This window comes from Helicoverpa zea, chromosome 26 (genome assembly GCF_022581195.2).
Source record: "Helicoverpa zea isolate HzStark_Cry1AcR chromosome 26, ilHelZeax1.1, whole genome shotgun sequence".
In the NCBI taxonomy this organism is placed as follows: Eukaryota; Metazoa; Arthropoda; class Insecta; order Lepidoptera; family Noctuidae; genus Helicoverpa; species Helicoverpa zea.
In genome coordinates, this window is record NC_061477.1 from 8,257,580 (window position 1) to 8,278,534 (window position 20,955).

The 20,955-nt window shown below is 36.5% G+C and overlaps 1 protein-coding gene across 1 annotated transcript in view; it reads right to left on the reverse strand.

The window, feature by feature from the left end:
- Positions 1 to 2,520: 2,520 nt before the first annotated feature.
- LOC124643041 (tyrosine-protein kinase-like otk) overlaps positions 2,521 to 20,955 on the reverse strand; it is a 47,890-nt gene continuing 29,455 nt past the window's right edge. Inside the window, exons 3-18 of the mRNA XM_047181877.1 lie at positions 20,017 to 20,085; positions 19,213 to 19,328; positions 18,687 to 18,837; positions 18,054 to 18,197; positions 17,689 to 17,734; positions 17,363 to 17,493; positions 16,691 to 16,834; positions 15,944 to 16,072; positions 15,309 to 15,416; positions 14,730 to 14,869; positions 11,465 to 11,593; positions 8,182 to 8,582; positions 7,325 to 7,436; positions 6,642 to 6,737; positions 5,951 to 6,076; positions 2,521 to 5,624 (exon numbers count right to left, since the gene is read on the reverse strand). Of these exons, the coding sequence (XP_047037833.1) occupies positions 5,493 to 5,624; positions 5,951 to 6,076; positions 6,642 to 6,737; positions 7,325 to 7,436; positions 8,182 to 8,582; positions 11,465 to 11,593; positions 14,730 to 14,869; positions 15,309 to 15,416; positions 15,944 to 16,072; positions 16,691 to 16,834; positions 17,363 to 17,493; positions 17,689 to 17,734; positions 18,054 to 18,197; positions 18,687 to 18,837; positions 19,213 to 19,328; positions 20,017 to 20,085 (2,174 nt within the window). The 3' untranslated portion in view covers positions 2,521 to 5,492. The remainder of the gene's footprint in view (positions 5,625 to 5,950; positions 6,077 to 6,641; positions 6,738 to 7,324; positions 7,437 to 8,181; positions 8,583 to 11,464; positions 11,594 to 14,729; positions 14,870 to 15,308; positions 15,417 to 15,943; positions 16,073 to 16,690; positions 16,835 to 17,362; positions 17,494 to 17,688; positions 17,735 to 18,053; positions 18,198 to 18,686; positions 18,838 to 19,212; positions 19,329 to 20,016; positions 20,086 to 20,955) is intronic.

Below are 20,955 nucleotides of genomic sequence, written 5' to 3' on the forward strand. Positions count from 1 at the left end.
TACTTTAAATTTTTCAAATAGCAATTCTAATAATGCTATACATTCGATCAGAATTCTGATGAAGAAACAGAGAGTCCCAAACCGACCTACACATGGTATTCATTGACTTGGAAAAAGCATTCGATCGTGTTCCGAGAGAACTTATCTGGCAAGCCCTAAGAGCACAAAAAGTCCCAGAGCACTACATATTTCTGGCGAAAGACATGTATCGCGCTGTTAAAACTAAAGTGCGAAGCCCAGCTGGAACAAGCGATGAGTTCGATGTGATGGTCCGAGTCCATTAAGGTTCAGCGTTGAGCCCCTTGCTGTTTATCCTTGTAATGCAATACCTTACGGCGGAACTACAGCGCCCCCCACCATGGGATATACTTTATGCTGACGACATTTTACTGGTTAGCGAAAACCCCAACAATCTTCAGGAAATAGTGGAAGAATGGCGAGGAGCTCTCGAGAGAGCCGGCTTTCGAGTTAGCAGAGAGAAGACCGAGTATCTGCACTGCAATTTCAGTGGCACAAACAGTAGCAGCACTATCCATCTGCAGGGCACCCCACTTCAGGTAGTCGGGGGTTCTATGTGATAAAAGGATGCCAGTTCACACTAAAGGCAGAGTCTACAAAGCAGCAGTTCGTTCCATCCATGACATATGGTGCCGAATGCTGGCCACTGAAAAAGCAGCAGGAACAAAAACTACATGTCGCAGAAATGAGAATGCTAAGATGGGCTGGTGGGGTAACAATGCAGGACCATGTCCAAAACATCCATATTCGGGGTAGTTCTAAAGTAACACCTATACCGGAAAAGATCATGGGGAGCCGCTTAAGATGGTACGGTCATGTCATAAGGCGACCAGCGGACCACATGAATAGAAAAGTGCTCGATATTGATACCCAGCCCAGAAGACAATCTTACATGGATGTCCGTTAGACAAGACACAATTATCATCCCAGACGACCCAGGACAGACCGTCCTGGCGAAGATTAACCAGAAGGGCTGACCCCAAGTAAATGGGAGACCCACCCAAAACAAAATGTGAAAGGCTGCCAAGTTCGATAATATGGGAATGCTTCGCCTATAAAAGAAGTGAGATCTGAATAAGTACCAAGTTCCATACACATACCTGAGTTAAAAACAGTTACTTTTTAATGATTTTACTTCGCAAGTTTTCACACACCTTGTTATAAACCTACAAACGCAATGAATCAAGTATATAATTTTCTATTAAAACTTGCCAAGTTACATCATTAAAAAGTAACTATTTTTAACTGAGGTATGTGTATGGAACTTGGTACTTATTCAGATCTCACTTCTTTTATAGGCGAAGCATTCCCATATTATCGAACTTGGCAGCCTTTCACATTTTTGTTTTGGGTGGGATTTTATTTATTTTTGTAAGGTTGTTTATTTTATTTTTTTCTTATGATTAAGTTAGTTAAGGAAATATCTCATTTATACTATCTTTCAGATTTTTTAGTATGCACTATGCTTCTTACAAAGAAATAAACTAGATTAACTAAATGGACTAGATTTACCAACTGACTGATATGACATGTTATATTATCAATTATAGTATGTTCGTGGATCAAAGTTACACGTTCGTTATTTTCGAAAGTGACTCACTTGGCCGTTTTCAGATTTTTACTTTACTTTGACTAAATACAAACCTTTGTAACGAATTTCAGATCGGTACGACCATTCGAAGATATATTATATAAATATAGATAAATTTAGTTCGTTTTAGTTCCTTAGGGGTATAAATTTACACCGGGTATAAAACACCTTCATTATTTTGAAACTGACTCACACTTGGCCATTTTCAGATTTTTCCCTTTACCTTGACATAAAGACCTACCTCCATGCCAAATTTCAAGTCAATACGACCATTGGAAGTGGTCTAGGTTTTTGATGAATGAGTCAGTCAGTCAGTGAGCGTATAGTAAAAATAGCGATTTTCTGACGTCAATATCTCAAGATCTACAATAGGTATATTAATGAAATTTTGTATTTTAGATAAGTGAGGGGGTCTCAACAGATACTATAGTTCGGCCATTCAGAGAATGCGTTCCTGACACGTCGCGATTGAACTGACGACGTAACTACATTCATTGATTATTGATATAATAATGTTGTTTTAATGCTCCTCAATTGTTAAAACGGTAAACAACCAGCAAAAATATTTTTATCGTAACTGCAACGCCATTGCAAAGTTACGTCGTCAGTTCAATCGCGACGTGTCAGGAACGCATTCTCTGAATGGCCGAACTATAGATATGCGTAAATATAATAGATTTTGAGTTATAATTGTCAATTATAAATGTCGAATTTGGTCCGAAATGGTTCGTGTAATATAACCCACGGACGGTGTGTAGCTTTTTTTTGCTCGAACTTGGCGGACACACTGCCGTGTGTCTAGATAAAGGCCAGGCAGAAGAAGAGTGGTAGTAAATATGAAGACAAAAAAAAATTGACGTTCAAAAAGTTGGAGTTTGAGTTCGGGATAAACATATTAAAAAAAACATAAATTTTATTATAATTACGTTTATTAAAAATCGCAAATGCAAAATTTTCTTTCATTTACAAATTACACAAATGTTTTATCGATATCGATAAATGTGCATGTTCATCAATACACATTTATCGACTCGATAAACTTACACAAGTCCTTTAAATAATATCTTAGTAAAATACACATGTAAAGCTAGGTTTGTATATTAAAATAAGAACATGAAAAGTCAGTCGATATCACATACGAATAAGAAAAAATAAAATATTGACGATAAATATGACTTATCTCACTAAACGATTTTGCTTTTCACTAAGTCTTAAAAATGTTGATACTTGCGTAGAAACCTGTCACGAATTATGTTTTTTTACACAATATTAATAAAGCTCACAGATTTTTGAGCTAATTTATGAAGACTTTCTTGCCATTTAGCTAGTATAAAAAACTGAAAATTAGTCATTTAATTTACAAAATTCCTGCGCAAGTATCAAGAACTCTTTAGACAGTAAAATAAAAATTAAAGCAAATGCTATATAAGTTAAAATGTTTTTTTTTTCGATATTTTACAATTAGTATTTTATTTCAATATCCAAAACATCCAAAATTCTGTTTTTAAGTTTATCAGTTTTTATTATATATTTTTTTGATAGACAAAAGTTACATGTACGACACAACATTGCAAAAGGCTTTTAGTAAGAAAAAAACTTTTATAAATTTTGGGGTTCAGTAAAACAAACAGATTAAAAATATAGGCATCATTGAAATTCTAAATTTTATAAAAAAGTTACAAAAAAGGAGATCTTAAATAGATACACATTTTAAATCTAAATCTGGCACTAAGCTTAAGAAAACTACATCAGTTTTTAACTGTAACTATAACTAGTTAGTTATAAAAAGCTACACATATTAATTATAAACCCTAAAAATTAGTTTTCTACAGCTAACTTCATAAAAAATAATACTACAACATAGAACCACTGTGCTACTATTATTAACCACTTCCAAAGAAAGTTCTCAACACGACAATTTAGTTATATTTTGGCGATATTACACGAAGACAGTTACGTATGGCTATCAATCAAGAAATGATTGAACAGATATTTTCAAAATGTGCTTTCTATATGATTCAAAAATGTAAGAAATAATCACGATAAAAATACCTAAAATTACACTTAGCAATATAAAGTCTTATAAATAACTACTTAATAATATTAGTTGCCTTTTCTCCTACAAAAATGCAAAGTTCGCACCGCAAACTTTAAATTGAGACTCTTAAATAAAAAAACAGTCTTATTATTCACAAAAACTAAAAACTACATTGAGATTTTCAATTATTTTTGAGATTAGCATAAAACCTAGATTATCTTAAAACTATAAATGCAGTATCTGGTCACTGTTCGCTTAAAATGTACAAAATTAAATAGAAAAGTCGAGCGAAGCCGATTGGCCGACAAATTCATTACATAATTAATTATTTTTTACAGACGATAACTGGGACTTTCACCTTACATTCCGAGATCGGAAATCTTATTTTTTTACATTTAACTAATTCATTGTTTGATCGAAGCTTTCTTAAGATTTATATTTTACTAAATACAAGACATACCTACCTATTTACTTAAATTGTTTTTTTTAAGGTAAATGGTGCTATAAGCCTTTATTTATTTTTTCGATTGAATAGGGCCTAAAATATTTTATATATTAAATTAAAGAAAAAATATTTTAAGTAAAATACCTAATGAACTTTGCAGCACAATCATTTTAGTTACGTAAATTACAACACAAATGGGAAATACGAGGAAAAATGAATTCTCAACTGTATTGTTTGTCTTTATAATAATTATTAATTTGTTTATTTAAACTTAATATAATAGCACTATTTACCTCTAAAAGCCTGATTCATCTTCAAAACGAGATCACATATCCGGCAATGTATCTTAAAATACTCTAATCCTAAAATTTCGATTCAATCAGGACGAATTATATCAATTTCGGACGATATAACATATTTTACAACTAAGTTTGATTACATAAGTATATATTCAGTCTTAAATTCTAGTATTTTTTATTTACAAATGGCAGTATCGTTTAGCTTCCGATTTTTTAAAATATATGTATAGACAAGCCTTCGGGCTGGGTTGATTTTTGGGGAGTAATGTAAATATTAAGAGATTAGGGATATAGAAAATTAGGACCCAGTATTTAGTTTAAAATTATTTCAAAATTTATGTGGAATTTTATATTACTTTATGTTATTTTAACCATTTATCTTAAAGGAGTACAAAATTACGTGATATAAAATAAAAATAATTATTCAGTCTATTTACCTTTTTAGTGTTCAATTTAAAAGTAGTTTGAGCAATATGAAGGATTTAGTTCAGTAATTTTATTAAAAAAAATATACCAGAAATTAATCTTCTAAAAACACATTAATCCCCCAAAAATCACTAAAACTATCTAAATCCTAGTTTAACTAAAATTAACTTAACCTACACTTGAAATAGTAAATGCATCGAAATGGCTATATATTTTCACTATAGTTACGTCTAATAGTTACACTAAAAACTATAATTTAGTTGTCTATCTGTTCGTCATTGCAATGTCCCAATACAGACCATTTTTACGATGGCATCAAAATATTTATAAAAACACATACGTCTTCGAAATACTTTTGAGTTTGTCGTTTAGGCAGTGTCAAAAGTTTTAGTTAAAATGTTCATACATAACACAATTTCATCATCAACCAAATTGTTTTTTGGTACACAACACACCCGGAAAAAAATGCAACAATTTCTTCTATGACCTGTACAGTTTTTTTTTTACAAACGATTGTTATGTAAACAATTTTAATACTTGAAATGTAATCAAATAATTTTATGTATAGGATAGAAAAGTTGTTTTTACCCAAAAATGATGTTCTAAAACGTCTTTACATACTTTTTAGAGCCGTTGAACCAGTCCTGTAGGTACCATCTCCTAACTACTAACCTTCTACTCATCGACTTTTTCCTGTGATTTCTGCGAAGTGGTCTCGGAAGTAATGTCCTGCAGTATGGTGGTCAGCTCGTCGTAGATCTCTGTGAACTGAGGCCGGTCGGCCGGGGACTTGCTCCAACAACGTTTCTGAGGTAAAAAAAAAACAAAGATATTTATATGATAAAGATATGAAGTTATGCGTGAATGAACTTAAAACAAGCAATTTAAAATTTCGGGATGACGGTAAAAAAATGTTTATACAATATAAGTATATATTATAATTACTAACGCAACGGATCTTGGTTATCTGAATTAATGATTTATTAAATTAAATAAACAACAAATTGATATATACTGGTTAAATATGTAAGATAATAGTAAGGGGCTATCTTTTGTAAAGACCTTCAAAAAGTGCTGATTTTCAGCCTACTTTGGATAAATGTCTTTGTATATTTTTAGATAGGTGAACTCACAAGTAATTCCCCCATAGCTGCAGGCATGCACTCGGGTATGGTCCACTCCAAGGCGCCGGTCTTCACGCGCTCCAGCACCGAGTTGTCGTTCAACTTCGCAAAGGGCAGCTCTGCTTTTGTGTAGATCTGGATATAATTGAGATTTTACATTAATTCGAATATGGCATTGATTTAAAGTCAAAGTCAAATGTTTTTATTTCAAATAGGCTAGTCTTTTGTCCTCCATGCAAATAGGCCTTTGCAGGCTCCTATGAAACGTCACACTAGTTGCACGGTTCCAAAAAGTTGGTCTCATGGAGAAGAGCCCGCAAGAAACTCCATTTTAAAGAGGCAGTTATACATAAATAGCAGTTTTTGTAAGTATAAATCGAACGTTTAATAACTCTTTCAGCAGTAAAGTAAACAAAAATTAGTAATAAAATAATTATGGGATTTAGTTTTGAAATGAAATAACAAAATACCGCATAAATGAATTACATATGAATTAATTTAATTAATGCAATAAAAACAGCACAATATTTACCTAACACTTCAATTTTCCTATTTGGATTTTTTTAATGTATGATATAAACGTACAGTTTTATAAATATTACCTAATGTAGCTTATTAATGATCCTTTAAAACTTAGTACATGGGAAGCACAATATCCCATCATTATTATTGTAAGTAAAAGTCAGATATGTAATGTTACCTCCCACACGGTGACAGCGAACATATAAACGTCAGACTTGGTGGAGTAGTCGCCTTCCAACACTGCTTCTGGTGGCAACCAGCGCAGGGGAATCACCTGTAAATATACACAAATAATTTATTGACATTAATCCTAATGAAAGTTCAAAGACGGCACAAAACTTTAAACGTCCGGTAAAAAAATCTTCTGAAGTTCATTTTCACCGACAACAGAAACGTAGCTTTTCTTAAAACAGATCTTTACTATAAAAACCGGTCAAGTGCGAGTCGGACTCGCGCACGTACGGTTCCGTAGGTACCATCCAAACTAATATTCTATACCTATATGTTTATGGATATCGAGCAAAAAAATCACGTTTGTTATATGGGAGCCCCCGAAATATTTATTTTATTCTTGTTTTCAGTATTTGTTGTTATAGCGGCAACAGAAATTTATCATCTGTGAAAATTTTAACTCTCTAACTATCACGGTTCATGAGATACAGTCTGGTGACAGACGGGCGGACGGACGGACAGAGGAGCGAAAACAATAGGGTCCCGTTTTACCCTTTGGGTACGGAACCCTAAAAATTTGAAAGCTGACAATGCCTAACGGCGCGAGTCGTGTCGACCATCTTGTTGAAGACTGTACAGGAGCGAATAGTTATGAAAAGGCTAGACAAATGATATTAAAGTAAAACGTACCTGTTCATGCAGCTTGAAGTACTCATGCGAGTCGGGTCCGCGCGTGAGAGCCGGGTACGACAGCTTCAGCTGTAGCTTAGACGTGATCACGCAGTTACGCGCCGCTATGTCTCTGTGGAAATTATTTGTTTTTAGTGTATGTTATCGTATCACAGAACACAACTCTGGTGCTGTTGTCTTATGTGCTGCCAAGTAGCGTCAATTCAACACATCAAATACAATCGACCAATCACAGTCCATGAATCTGATACGTTCATTCAATCAAAGCATTCATTCGTTCGACGTTTCATTATTTACCTATAATTACCTACATATGTAGGTAAATATCATCGTAAGAAATTATTTAATTGCTAATTTCATCATCAGCCTATCGCAGTCCACTGCTGGACATAGGCCTCTCCAAGTGCACGCCACTGAGATCTATTTTCGGCTGCTCGCATCCAGCTCCTGCCAGCCGTCTTGCGCAAGTCATCACTCCACCGTGCCTGAGGACGTCCTACACTACGTTTGCCGAGGCGTGGTCTCCACTCTAGAACTCGTTTACCCCAACGGTTATCGGTTCTTCGGCTAATATGGCCAGCCCACTGCCACTTCAGCTTGCTGATTCGGTAGGCTATGTCGATGACCTTGGTTCTCTGACGGATTACCTCATTTCTGATGCGATCCCTCAGAGAAACGCCGAGCATAGCTCTTTCCATAGCCCGCTGAGCGACTTTGAACTTGTGGACCAGCCGTACCGTCAGTGTCCACGTTTCGGCTCCGTGAACCTCACAGCGGCACACTTAGCGGCGGCCGCGGCGAGATGCGCGGCGAGCAGCGCGCGGTGCTGCGGCGCGAGCGGCGCAATCAGCACATACCTATGCGTGAACCTCACAGCGGCACACTTAGCGGCGGCCGCGGCGAGATGCGCGGCGAGCAGCGCGCGGTGCTGCGGCGCGAGCGGCGCAATCAGCACATACCTATGCGTGAACCTCACAGCGGCACACTTAGCGGCGGCCGCGGCGAGATGCGCGGCGAGCAGCGCGCGGTGCTGCGGCGCGAGCGGCGCAATCAGCACATACCTATGCGTGAACCTCACAGCGGCACACTTAGCGGCGGCCGCGGCGAGATGCGCGGCGAGCAGCGCGCGGTGCTGCGGCGCGAGCGGCGCGCAGGCGCGGCGCGGCGCGGGCGGCGCGTGCGCGGCGCCCACGCGCAAGGTGTACTCCGCGTTCTCTTCCGGAGAGCGGGTCGCGATTAGAAACTTTTTTAGTTCACCCTGTAGAGAAAGAGACAAAATTGAACAAGGTTATTTACCAGCACAAAAAAAAATGTAGGTCCCGGCTGTCATTGAACATACTTGGCAGTCGTTACGAGTAGTCAGAAGCCAGCAAATCTAACACAAGTTTAACCAAGGGGTATCAAATTGCCCGGGTTACTGGATTGAGGAGGTCAGATAAGGCAGTCGCTCTTTGTAAAGCACTGGTATTCAGCTACATCCGGTTAGACTGGAAGCCGACCCCAACATAGTTGGGAAAGGCTCGGAGGATGATGAAGTTCGCATACTCTATTGCAAAGACTAAATTAGTTGCAAATTGATACAGTGCTTCACAAAAAAGCGGTTTACGCACCATTACGAAATCTGTTACCACGAACGTTTAAAATGCTGACCAAAATGATGCACAACTTACCAGTGCCAACTTTATATGCCCATTAACGCCAGGAATAAGTCACAAACTACAGGTTTTTCTACAGCTGATTTCCTAGCCCTCTCCATATCATTAATTTTTTTTGCTATATTTTATAATTTTCATATTTATATACATTATTTTCTATGTGGTGTAAGATGCTAGATGTAAATTAATTAATCAATTACAATATTTTATTTTGATGCTGCCGCCATGGGCCTCAAAAGGCGCAAAATGATAATAAAAAAAAACAACATCTATTATTTTGATGTCTATACACAGACATGGCCTTCATTCCTAGCCGATCTCATCAAATAATATTCTTTCCAAGCTCCCCGATTTCTTTTCAGTATAGGTATAAGAATAGTTAATATAATCACTTGAAAATCTGATAGAAAAGACTGTAGGAACGGCGACAAATCAAGATTTAAATTGACCAAAACTACGCCCAAAAACATTAAAACATCGCTGAACACAAAAATTAAAGTTGCAATGTAAAAACGATAACAATTGTTGGAGTTAATACTCGTATTATCATCTCCACGGAATAAATAATATACTATAACTACATAAATAGCAAGATTCAAAATTATAGGTAGAAATACATAAAATAAGTTAAAATACATATAACCGTCGTAATTTAAAATTGCAGCCGACAAAAACAAAATGGCGGCGGTCACCAATATGGGCGCAATCCACGCAAATATAACACTTTTGAGATACCGCCTTCTAGGATAGCCTAATCCATTAAAAACCTTCACAACATCCAAGTATAAAATATAACAAATAATCAACAACCAACAGTTTTGTACGGTACTTAAATAAAATACTAAAAACGCCCATATGTACACTATATATCCGTCATCCATTTTAAAATACAAAGCGATTACTCGAAATACAACAGTGAACATGAAAATTCGCATAAAATTTGCAAACACTGCGTTTAGGAACACAAAGTTACGGAAATTTTTGAATTTTGGTACTTTACACCATGAAATACCGCCGTAAATTAACACTGAGAGGGATAATCCTGCTGTACACCAATCTAATATCGTAGAAATCATTATGTCATTATCAATTAAAGACATTTTAAGAACTGACACTAGTTTTTAGTTGATTTAATTTAGAAAGGTTTTTGCAATTGTCACTTAAATGGTGTATCGAGTACGAGCGAACAAACACTGAGTTAAATTAAATATTACATATTATTAATAATTGAAATATATACAACATATGAATTTACATAACACTGAGTCATAAAACCACTTTAATTGATTTCGAAAATTAGGTACTACATAAACATATTCTATTGTTTACTTCTGCGAATCATACTTTTTCCTGTATTTAAGTAGTGGTTTTCAGTTTTTACAATCTTTAATAATATAAACAAGTAGAAACGTCTGCGGGTTTACCCGCATAAAAATATTATATTATTATAATATTATATTATTCTGATACATAAGCTATATTACTGCCAAGTTTCATTAAAATCAGAACAAAATATCATACGTTCTCAATATTTCTTTCTATTCTCAATATTTACGACAATTTTGTAGTATGCGTGCGAACCGATTTGACCGATGATCGAAGGTCATAAGTATTTTTAGCGTAAATTGGCTTTAGTAGAGTAGAGTTTTTCCGCATAGATCTTTGACTTCTTGGCTGTTCCGGTCGGTTGCATGCTCTAAGCTTGCGCTAGTGATACACAAACAATACATGCGTTGGCAAAACAAACTTTCTGTACCTATGTACATACAGTTTGTGGTCAATTACTGCGAAAAGCTTATCGCGATCTGTCCGTGAAACTAAATGAAATAGTTTTGCCTTCATTTGTATGTATTTGTTACGGCCCTAGCCGGAAACACCTAGTTCTAGTTCTAGAACTCTAGTTCTAGTCGGCTAGAACTAGGTGTAGCCGGCCTATGGGCTCAAATTAGTTGTATTCTCTTCGGTTAGAACTAGGTATAGCCTTCATCAAAGTGGCTAGAACTACGTCGCGTGGCTAAAGTTAAGTATACCTAACCTATTTCTAACTAAGTTATCTGTTCAGTATAGCATTTTGTCTTTGTTTTGATATTATTATCATGCCTTTCCCACGATATCCTTCGTGTTCCCATGTTATCAAAAATTATAGCAAGTATTCTAAATATTCTTCAATATGCAATTCTTTAACCTTTTTTTCAAGATATTGCTTCGAAGCCGTTTTGCCAATATTTATCTATGATTCCTTATTTTCTATACGATAATTACTTACAAAAAATGACCAAAGCATTGAGGTAATTTTTGTTCTTATTTACTAAAATTCTTCGGAAAATAATCATAGGGACTAGCCAGTTATGTTTAATGAAAGTGATATGAAGATGTTTTTTTAAGATGTTGCACTTTTCTAAAGATGAGAAAAAATCTGTAACTTTTTTCTTTCGTTGGTTTTGGGTACGATTATTCAAGAACTATATGTATATGAATGAGTTACCCAGTCAGTATGTTCGAGCAGCATGTAGTGCGGGTCGGCGTCGCTGCACAGCCCCACCAGTCGCACGATGTTGTCGTGTCGCACGCGCGAGAACAAGTCTAACTGGCGACGGAACTCCGCTAGTTGTACCTGGGGAATAAATACAAACATTGTTAGTTATTTTATAATAAAAGTCAAAGATAAGGTGGCGTTAAAGTACAAAATGCAAAAAATGTATACATAAAATCAATTAATTTATTTGTTTTAATGTTTGTAATCTTGTTATCGACAACATGTCAACATGTCGATCGTGGTAAGGCACTGAACTACGGTGATTTTAATTACCATGTAAGATTTCAAGATGTATATGATAAATAGATCGCACAAGGTTTCGTTAGTAAACAGTAGATCTTGGGTCTTATTATGTGGAAAACCCGGAGTTTAAATATGTCATTTTTTAAACACTTTTTCTAATTATTCGATGAAAAAAATATATGGGTTAATTTTTTTTTTATTGTTCTTAGAGAAGGCTTACGGACTAATAACATTATCGTATTTTAACTTAAACTACATAGTCAGATTGCTAATTACAAGCCTTCACAGATAAATTATACAAACTATCGATTGCCTAACTTATGTTATATACATATAGGAGTTATAAAGAAAAAAAAAAAAGAAAAATCAATAATCTAATATAATAAGTTTGAGAGCCGCTATTAAGAGTCAAAGAATGATTTAGCTAAAAGCCGTCTAACTGTGTTCGCCTTGGTGCAGAATAGGTCAATGTTTAGGTCCCGTGGAAGATGGTTAAAAGTGAGTGCACTTCTGAGAGTAAATGCGTTTCGTCTGTAATTCGTTGTTGCGAAAGGTATGTGCAACAATGGCCGCTGTCGAAAAGCAATTTTGTTTGTACCTAATTCTAACTTCGCGAGAAGTTCAGGGCAGTCGATGGAGCTATTAGCGATATTTATCAAAAAGCTGACATCGCTAATCCGACGTCTGTGCTCAAGTGGTAGGAAATGGTACCTCATGCAGCGGTGGATGTAATCATCTGACCATTGCTGTGCTTTGAAATCCAGGTACCGAAGAAATTTTCTCTGAACACCCTCAATACGGGACTTATATATCTCATATTGAGGATTCCAAACTTGAGATGCATATTCTAAGTGGCTGCGTACGAATGAACAATATAGTACTTTAATTGGCTTAAGTGACCTGAAGCAGGTTGTGGTTCTTATAATAAATCCAAGTGCCTTTGATGCTGTAGGGACACAATATGTAAGTGTATATATGGCAGAGTGCAAGGCAAGCAAAAACGTGTGTGAGCGTGAAGTATGCGAGGCACGGAGTTACTGCGCACTGGTCCGAGTGAACGGTTCTATCTGGGGGTTTACGCGAAATATATCCGATATCCGAACACCGTTGTTTCTTTCAACCCCCTGCGCCCCACGACCAGAAGAGGCAGTGCTCCATTAGGGATCCTCCTAACAACGATCCCTAAAGTGGTGACCCCGAACGCAAGTTATAAACATGTTGCGTGAATTGCGTGGACATTTATAAGCGCATCGTAAGTGCGAACTTTGTACAAGATGATGCAACCACAAGTGCCAGCTCAACCCACAGTGAAAGTAGAAGGCAAGGATGTTGCCCAAATCACCTTCAAGACGCAGATTCCGGAGTTCTGGACAGACCAACCACGACTATGGTTTGGCCAATTCGAGGTCATAGTGGCAGACCAGAAACTAGGTGAGAGGAAAAAATTCAACTTAGTGGTCGCAAAGCTAAATAAAGACAGCGTCCAAGAAGTGTCTGACTTAATACTTCATCCGCCAGAAGATAAACGATATGCAGTGCTGAAAGAGAGATTACTTAGCATCTATGAAGAGTCAGACAGTCAGAGAATCCGGAAACTAATGAAGGAAATCGATCTGGGAGATCAGAAACCGTCGCAGCTGCTACGAAGAATGAAGAACTTTTTAACTATCTCATCAACGTGCTGATCATATAAGAGTTTGCTGTCTTGTGTAACTCCTAAATCTTTAATACTAGCGACTTTAGTGATGCACTGATTACTGATAGTGTAGCTCGAGCTTATTGCAGATTTCAGACGAGCAAAAGTTAAATGAAAGCATTTGGATACGTTCAGTTGAAGTTTGTTGTGAATGCAATATGTCTCAAATCTGTTAAGATCAGCTTGTAATTGGTATGTATCACACAAACTTCGCACGACTTTGTGTACTTTCATATCATCAGCATATAAAATAATATACGAGTGTTTAAAGCAATGTTTAATATCGGCAATAAACAATATAAACAATAGAGGCCCCAAAATCGAGCCTTGAGGCACTCCTGATGGAACACAACTCCAACCTGAAGTGTAACCTTGAAGTACCACAGCCTGTGTCCGATTCTGTATATAAGAGGAAAACCAACGATATAAGTCCCCATGTATTCCCGCCATAAATAACTTTTTTAAAAGTACTTGATGATCAATACGATCAAAACATTTACTGTCATCAATGTATATGACGTCAACCTGTCCTCCCTGTTCCATCCCTCGTGAAATAAATTCATGTGATAACAGCAAATTTGTCGTAGTGGATCGATTCTTCAGAAAGCCATGTTGTTCTTCGCTAAAACTACATTTCAATGCCGCATATACATCAGTATAAACTATTCGCTCTAAGATTTTTGAGAACAGGCATATTTTAGATATCGGGCGATAGTTTTTAATATCAGATTTGTCCCCTTTTTTGAAGATTGGTGTAACAAAAGCCGATTTCCATATTTTTGGAACTACACCTTCTGACAGTGATCGCTTAAAAAGAATACATAGAGGCACAACAATACTATCGGCACATCTAACTATAAATATCGGGGGTATGCAGTCAGGACCACCAGAAAATAAAATAAAAATATTAGACTGACATAGTTCCACTGTGCTGATTCCAGCCATACTATTACTATTGTAAGTTTCGCAGTTCGTTGGTATATTTGAGTCATAAACTGGATCTGGTTGTTGGAAGGTAGAATAAAAGTACTCCGCAAACAGGTTACTGATATCTTCGCCCGTGCTTGCTGAGATGTCATTATAGTGCATTATATTAATATTATATTGTATATAATGCAGTCATATTTTAAAGACTTACCTACCCATATAGTTTTAACAAAAGTATAGTGGAAGTAGTATCATATATAGTAGTAAAGAATTAGTAGTACCTGCATTATTTTTTCACAACCAATATTAACATTTTACATAAAAAAACCTACTAAAATCAATACTAACCTCATCTTTAGTAGTGAGCGCTTTAACAAGCACAGGACGCAGCGTGGGCTCCGCGTCATCCAAGCTCTCTTTATTGCGGAGTTTGTTCACTTGACTCATGTCGATCTTGGCCAGAAGTACTTCTCCGAATTCACCACGACCTGGACAAAAACAAATTGTATATATCCCCCAAAGGAACTTCTTCCGGTACCCGGACAAAATATAGTCTGTCTTTAAAGCAGATACAAACAAAAATAATGTTTTCCCCTTTATATTTTAGTTTAGAAATAATACCAATTTTTGTTTTCGAGACTGTGAACGTTATTTTGATTTTTTTAAATATATTAAATGTCCACCTACATATGACGTCTAGATCATGTCGTCATTTTCGACACAGAGAAATGTAGACCGATCGACAATTAAAGATTATGTTTTTATTCATTAAATTTTTACATTAAGATGGAACAAAATAATTATAGTGACGAGAAAAGTTACAACATTAACTGCAGTCATCGCCCATGGCTAGTTCTTACTCCCCATCTCAAATATACACAAACTCCAAGTGTAATTTTAGTTTATAATAATTCTGAATAAACTTACCAAGTGTAATCTGTTCAACGAGCAGTGATCTCGGAATGGACAGATGTTCGAACTGTCCGGATTTCTTCGAAGCGCGAGATATTCCGGACACCTCTGAATTGTCTGCACCTATAATGTCGGGACACCTTTTCACACACGGTCGGTTAGCCCCATGGTAAGTTATTAATTAACTTGTGTTATGGGTGCTAACACAACTGATAAACTACATATAGCTACATACATACATATTTATAAATACATATTGTAACACCCAGACCACGACCAACAAGCATGCTCATCACACAAATGTCGACCGAACCGGGAATCGAACCCGGGACCTCAGATTCGGCAGTCCGGCTTGGTGACCATTGCGCCACAGAGGTCGTCAACCTATGTTTTTAAGAAATGTTATTTATGACATAAATGTATGACTTCATTATAGGCATTAACTATATATGTGACAATGTTGAAATAACATTAATTGGGAATTTACAGCAATCAAATTCACCGACTTAGCCAAATGATTGGAAACGTTAAAGGTTTTTATTGTTTTTTTCGAAATATTCATAAACCAAATCATTAAGTCTGTCATTTACTCACTTCCCAAACCCGTCAAAATGGTATTCACAGACACATGCAAAAATAATTGCACATACCACTATCCTTGTCATGGGCTAATAATCTCCCGTTCTGCAAGGCAGCTCCGTTCACTTTCTGCTTATCTTCTTCCCCATCTTCTACTAACTTCTCTCTGCCTTCTGTCATTTCTAACTCCATCTTCTCTCCTGTAAAGAGAATTATGTTAAAATTCTTGTATATAGCAGTTGTGTATCTCAGTAGTCAATTGAACATCTTTGGCAGTCTGGTACAGGTAGTGAAAATCTGACAAACTCTATGTAAAACACTGCGCCCTGTTATACTGGAAGCTGACCCGATCAGGGTACGTTTTTTTTTTCTTAGCCTGTACTGGCCCACTGCTGGGCAAAAGCCTCCCCATTTTGCCTCCACGCCTCTCGATCTTTTGAGTCCTCCCACCAATCAGGGTTGTAGGCATCCAGGTCATCCCGCCGTCTGTTTCGGGGCCTACCCCGCCTGCGATGGCCATCCTGTGGTAGCCACAGGGTATGTTACATCATCTAATCATAATAATGATAATCACACGATAGCCAGTTGTAAAATTACATCGTATTACATACATAGAGCATTTTTTTTGGGTATCGTTATTGGTACCCACAATATGTAATATTTTTTCTTTTTTTTCAACTTCCTATAATTAAGGAAACGCAAGAAAAGTTAATATCTGTTCCTAAAACCTGTCTGTATTGTGTATTTCTTGTTGGAAATCCAAATAAATAAATAAACTGCTGAAATGATACTAACTAGCTGAACTAAAGCCAGCATACCTCTCTGTCGTCTCCTGAGCCTTCTTCGACGACAGTACAGCATGAGCGCCAGCACCAGCACCATGTAGGCCCCGGCCACGGAGATGGAGACCACCACCGCCTTGCCCGCCACGCCGCTCGACTCCTGGGGGAGGAGCTCTCCTTCTGCCAGGAGGAGGAATGTTGGAGAAAATTGTGGTAAAATGATAGCACCTTCTAGGAAAAGGTGGAATGTTTTAGAAAATTGTTGAAAAAAATTTGGATATTTCGTAATTTTTGAAAGGGTAAGTATATAAAATGTATACAGTTAGCGCTAGTAAATTTTGTTTATCTGATGGTAGCTATTTTACGCCACTCTTGCGCAGAAGTGGCATTAGAGTTTACTTAATATATTATGCAATTTTGTCAAGTAATTTCGGACAAATAAAGTTTGTCGACAATATTTAAATACAAAACTGCAAAGTTATTTGGTGCGAACTACGGTCAACATGTCTTGTTCTTTCATACAGGTACATGGATTATCCGTATTTATATGTAGTTTCAATTTTAAACTTCCAATAATGTAGTATAATGTAGGAAATTGAATGTTTTTTTTAAGTCTATTTTTATGACGAGTACCTAAACCATTAAAATATGAAATATCTCCTTATCAATACCGTTTCATTTACGTTATCTTCATACAACCCACATTACCTTGATGCACGACAAGCACGAGCTCGTTCCGGTCGAGTCCGGCGGCGCTGCCGGCCGTGCAGCCGTACCGGTCCGCGTCCGGCGCAGACACGTTGCGGATCAGGAGAGTGCCGTTATTCATTAGCACTAGTCTGGTGAACAAAGTAATTATGATAAGAAAAAAAGAAGATACTGTTCTATCAAAGTGAAGATATATCTATCAAAATAACACCTCCATATTTTGAGTGTTCCCACCAATCACACTTAAACTTAAAAAAACACACTCCCATCTTAACCAAATTATATAATAAAATAAAAAAGTCATAATAAGAAAAAGTGTGTGTTACCTCGCTGTCGTAGCATTGGCACTGTCTTCTAAATCTACTCCGTCTTCTGAAAACAATATAATCTCAGTTTAAAAATGACTTTCAGACGTGGCCTGAAATCCTTGCTACTTGTCGGATCATCAGTCGACGACACTCCAAGGAATGTGGCATTTATTACATCACAAAGACAACTAGTATGCTAACTTGATATAAAATTTATTTATTCACAACATTAATAAAAAAAGATTTTGTTTGTCGTAAAACCAACAGAATTAAATGAAATTCTGCACAAGGTTAGTCTAGCTAACTAGCACCTAACAACAACATCCGGATGCGGACAGGGGGTAGATCCCTGGTAAACAAGTAGAATAATCTAGAAAACTCACGTGGTTTCCCCAATATAGCAAGGTTTCTATCCCAGTGCGTAGTAGGAGGTGGGTCGCCCGTCGCCCGACAATGCAGAGCTGCTGTCTGACCCAGGGTCACGTGCAACTGTTGTCCAGGAGTCGGTTCCAGCACGCGGGGGGTTACTGGAAGTTAATATTATACATAGAAAACTTGGCCAAAGTTGGAGTTAACTTGATGGGTGGGAAAGAATGGTCTGGCGAAAGTATTTTGGGAGAAGATTCAAAAGAAATTGTACTGGTAAAATAGACAATTTAAAAAAATCCTGCTCTTATCACAATTTATTTGGGATCGGCACAGCATGTTTTCTTCTTCCATACTTCTCTGTCAATTATAATACAACTCGGTGTGAGAAATTGGACACAAGCAGCCAAGTTAAACAGATGATCTTGATGCCAGCCAAGAAGTTGAACGTAAGACCTTACATAATCATAATTAATTACAATCGAATTGAGAAAACTGGACCTATGATTCCTGTAATTGCTAAGTTAGTTATCGCCAAACTTTTTGTCGTTGCGGAACATTGCACGAGTCACCGCGCAGAAACCAATCTTAAGTGGGTATTTCGTTTTGTTTGTGCGAAAACTGTTATAATGAACACATAATCTACATACCCACAACATCCAGATGAATCTTCGACGTGATAGACTTATCGCCGTCGACTGCCTTGCAAGTATACTGTCCGGAGTGCCGTCTCTCAGCATCAGCCACCATCAGAGTGCCGTTGGCTGATGTCACTCCTTCTGGTAAAGGATCCTCGTCGTTCTAGAGAAATAAGGGACAAAAACATATATTATAGAGGTATTTTGGGCTAACAATATTATAATGAAAGTGAAATGAAATCATTTGTTTGAAGAACTGAAGTTATATTTTAGAAACATTATGGGTAACTAGAGCAATAAGAGACTCCATGATGAAGGGCTGCTAACTTATTTATTAAGACTTTGGATTAGGAAGATAATTCAAAGTAAATCTTCGTCTCGAAAAATTTTGATGAGTGACCGTACATTTCGTATAAAAAATATACATTGACTCTGTTATTGGCCAAAAGACTTGCCTAGTTTGGGGGCAATATTAAAACTTCTTGTACGTAAAAGTTTTGGAAAATAAATTATTTTGATTTTCATTGTTTATACTTACCAAAAACCATTGTACGGTAGGAGCAATGCCGCCAGCGACTTTGCAATGTATTTTCCCAGATGTGTTCAATTTCAATTTCTTGCTGTACGGCTCCGGCTCGAAGCGCAGCTCGCCATCTGTTGGGGAGTAGCAGAACTAATTTAGAAATAATTGAGTACAACGCCATCTATCGGCACCGCGAATAATTTAGAAACTGATAGTTCGTACGAGGCACAATGCAGATGGCGCTGTTAGTTTGGGACGACGTTAGTGTTATTATTTATTTATAGAATAAGCAGAAATCATGATTTCGATGATAGTAATTAACTGTAATTATTTATTTGCATTGATTTTTTTCTTATAAATTAGTATTATTTCTTCAAAGGTTATTTAGTACCACCTGACCTTTTTGAAGGACATTACCAATAAGGTCAATGTCTGCCCTTCTAGAATCTAGGGCGCCCTTGTTTGAACCTAACTTAGCTTTACGACTACGAATTTTTAAAGCTAGATATTATTTTGTTCTTTGTTCTAGGGCTATCATCACGCTCATTCCCATTAAATGATGATAATTATCATAAATACGATTCATTTCAAGGATTCCAGAATCTTATTTTAAATATTTTTTATATCAAGTGAAAAGTTGATCTTTTCACACATTTCATTCATATAAATTATAAATATGTATTACACGACACCAAGATAAAACTGGTATTGAGTAACTACTTAATAATAAATGTAATATTGTAAGCTATAGTTCTTAAATATTTTTATTTGAGCACCTGTGAGAGTGTATGCTTTGACAGCTAGTTATAAAATATTTACCATTGATAGCACGGTGCCTTCTACTCGACTTGTGGGCACGGATCTTGTGAGATGAATGGTGAGGCGCCACTGAAAAGACACAAATTACTATTAGTTAATTAATGAAACGAGAATCACTACGTAGTATACAACAATGTCGCTTTTTCTGCTCCTATGTCTCTTTGTACGCTTAAATCTTCAAAAATACGCAACCGATTTACATGCGTTTTTTTTATTAGATAGAGTGTTTCAAGAGGGAGGTTTATGTAATTAATACATGCTTAGTAGAGAAACACTAATAATTTTAGAAGTGTCTGATGGGATGTCGTAAACCAAAGCGAAGCGAAGGCGTATTTTATATTACCAAAAAGTTTATTTGCTTCTTGATGTGTGAAAATAGTGTTTAAAGTTTAAGCTGTGTGTGCAGAAATAAGTATTTTATTGTTTTGAGGCTGATGGCTGATTTCTGAGTACTTTAGTCCGCACTCCACGGTTTTTTTTATTAACATCCTTTTATGTATACACACACACATATAAACCTTTATTACCCAAAACTCCAAACCTAATGAATCTTATTGCGGAAAGACAGATACCTATACTTTGTTTTCAGTTACATAGTAATTACTTGTTACACTTTATTACGTTTATAACATATGAATTTTCTTTTCGTAAGAACTACGTGCATAGATAAGCTACATACATTTATTCGCATGCACTCTCCATTGCAATTCTTCAACAATGCAATGATAAAGTGGTTTATTGACGCAGACAAGTGGTCACTTCAGAACTCTGGCTACGGAGTGGACAAAGGGTCAACTAACTTGATGATTAAAAATATTGGCTTGCATTAAATTCTGCTGAAGAAATGCACCTTGCATTTGTAAGTAGGAATATAGTACGGATGAATAGAATGTCGTTTTTCTTTTTTATTTTATTAAGGTATGTACACATATTAAAATT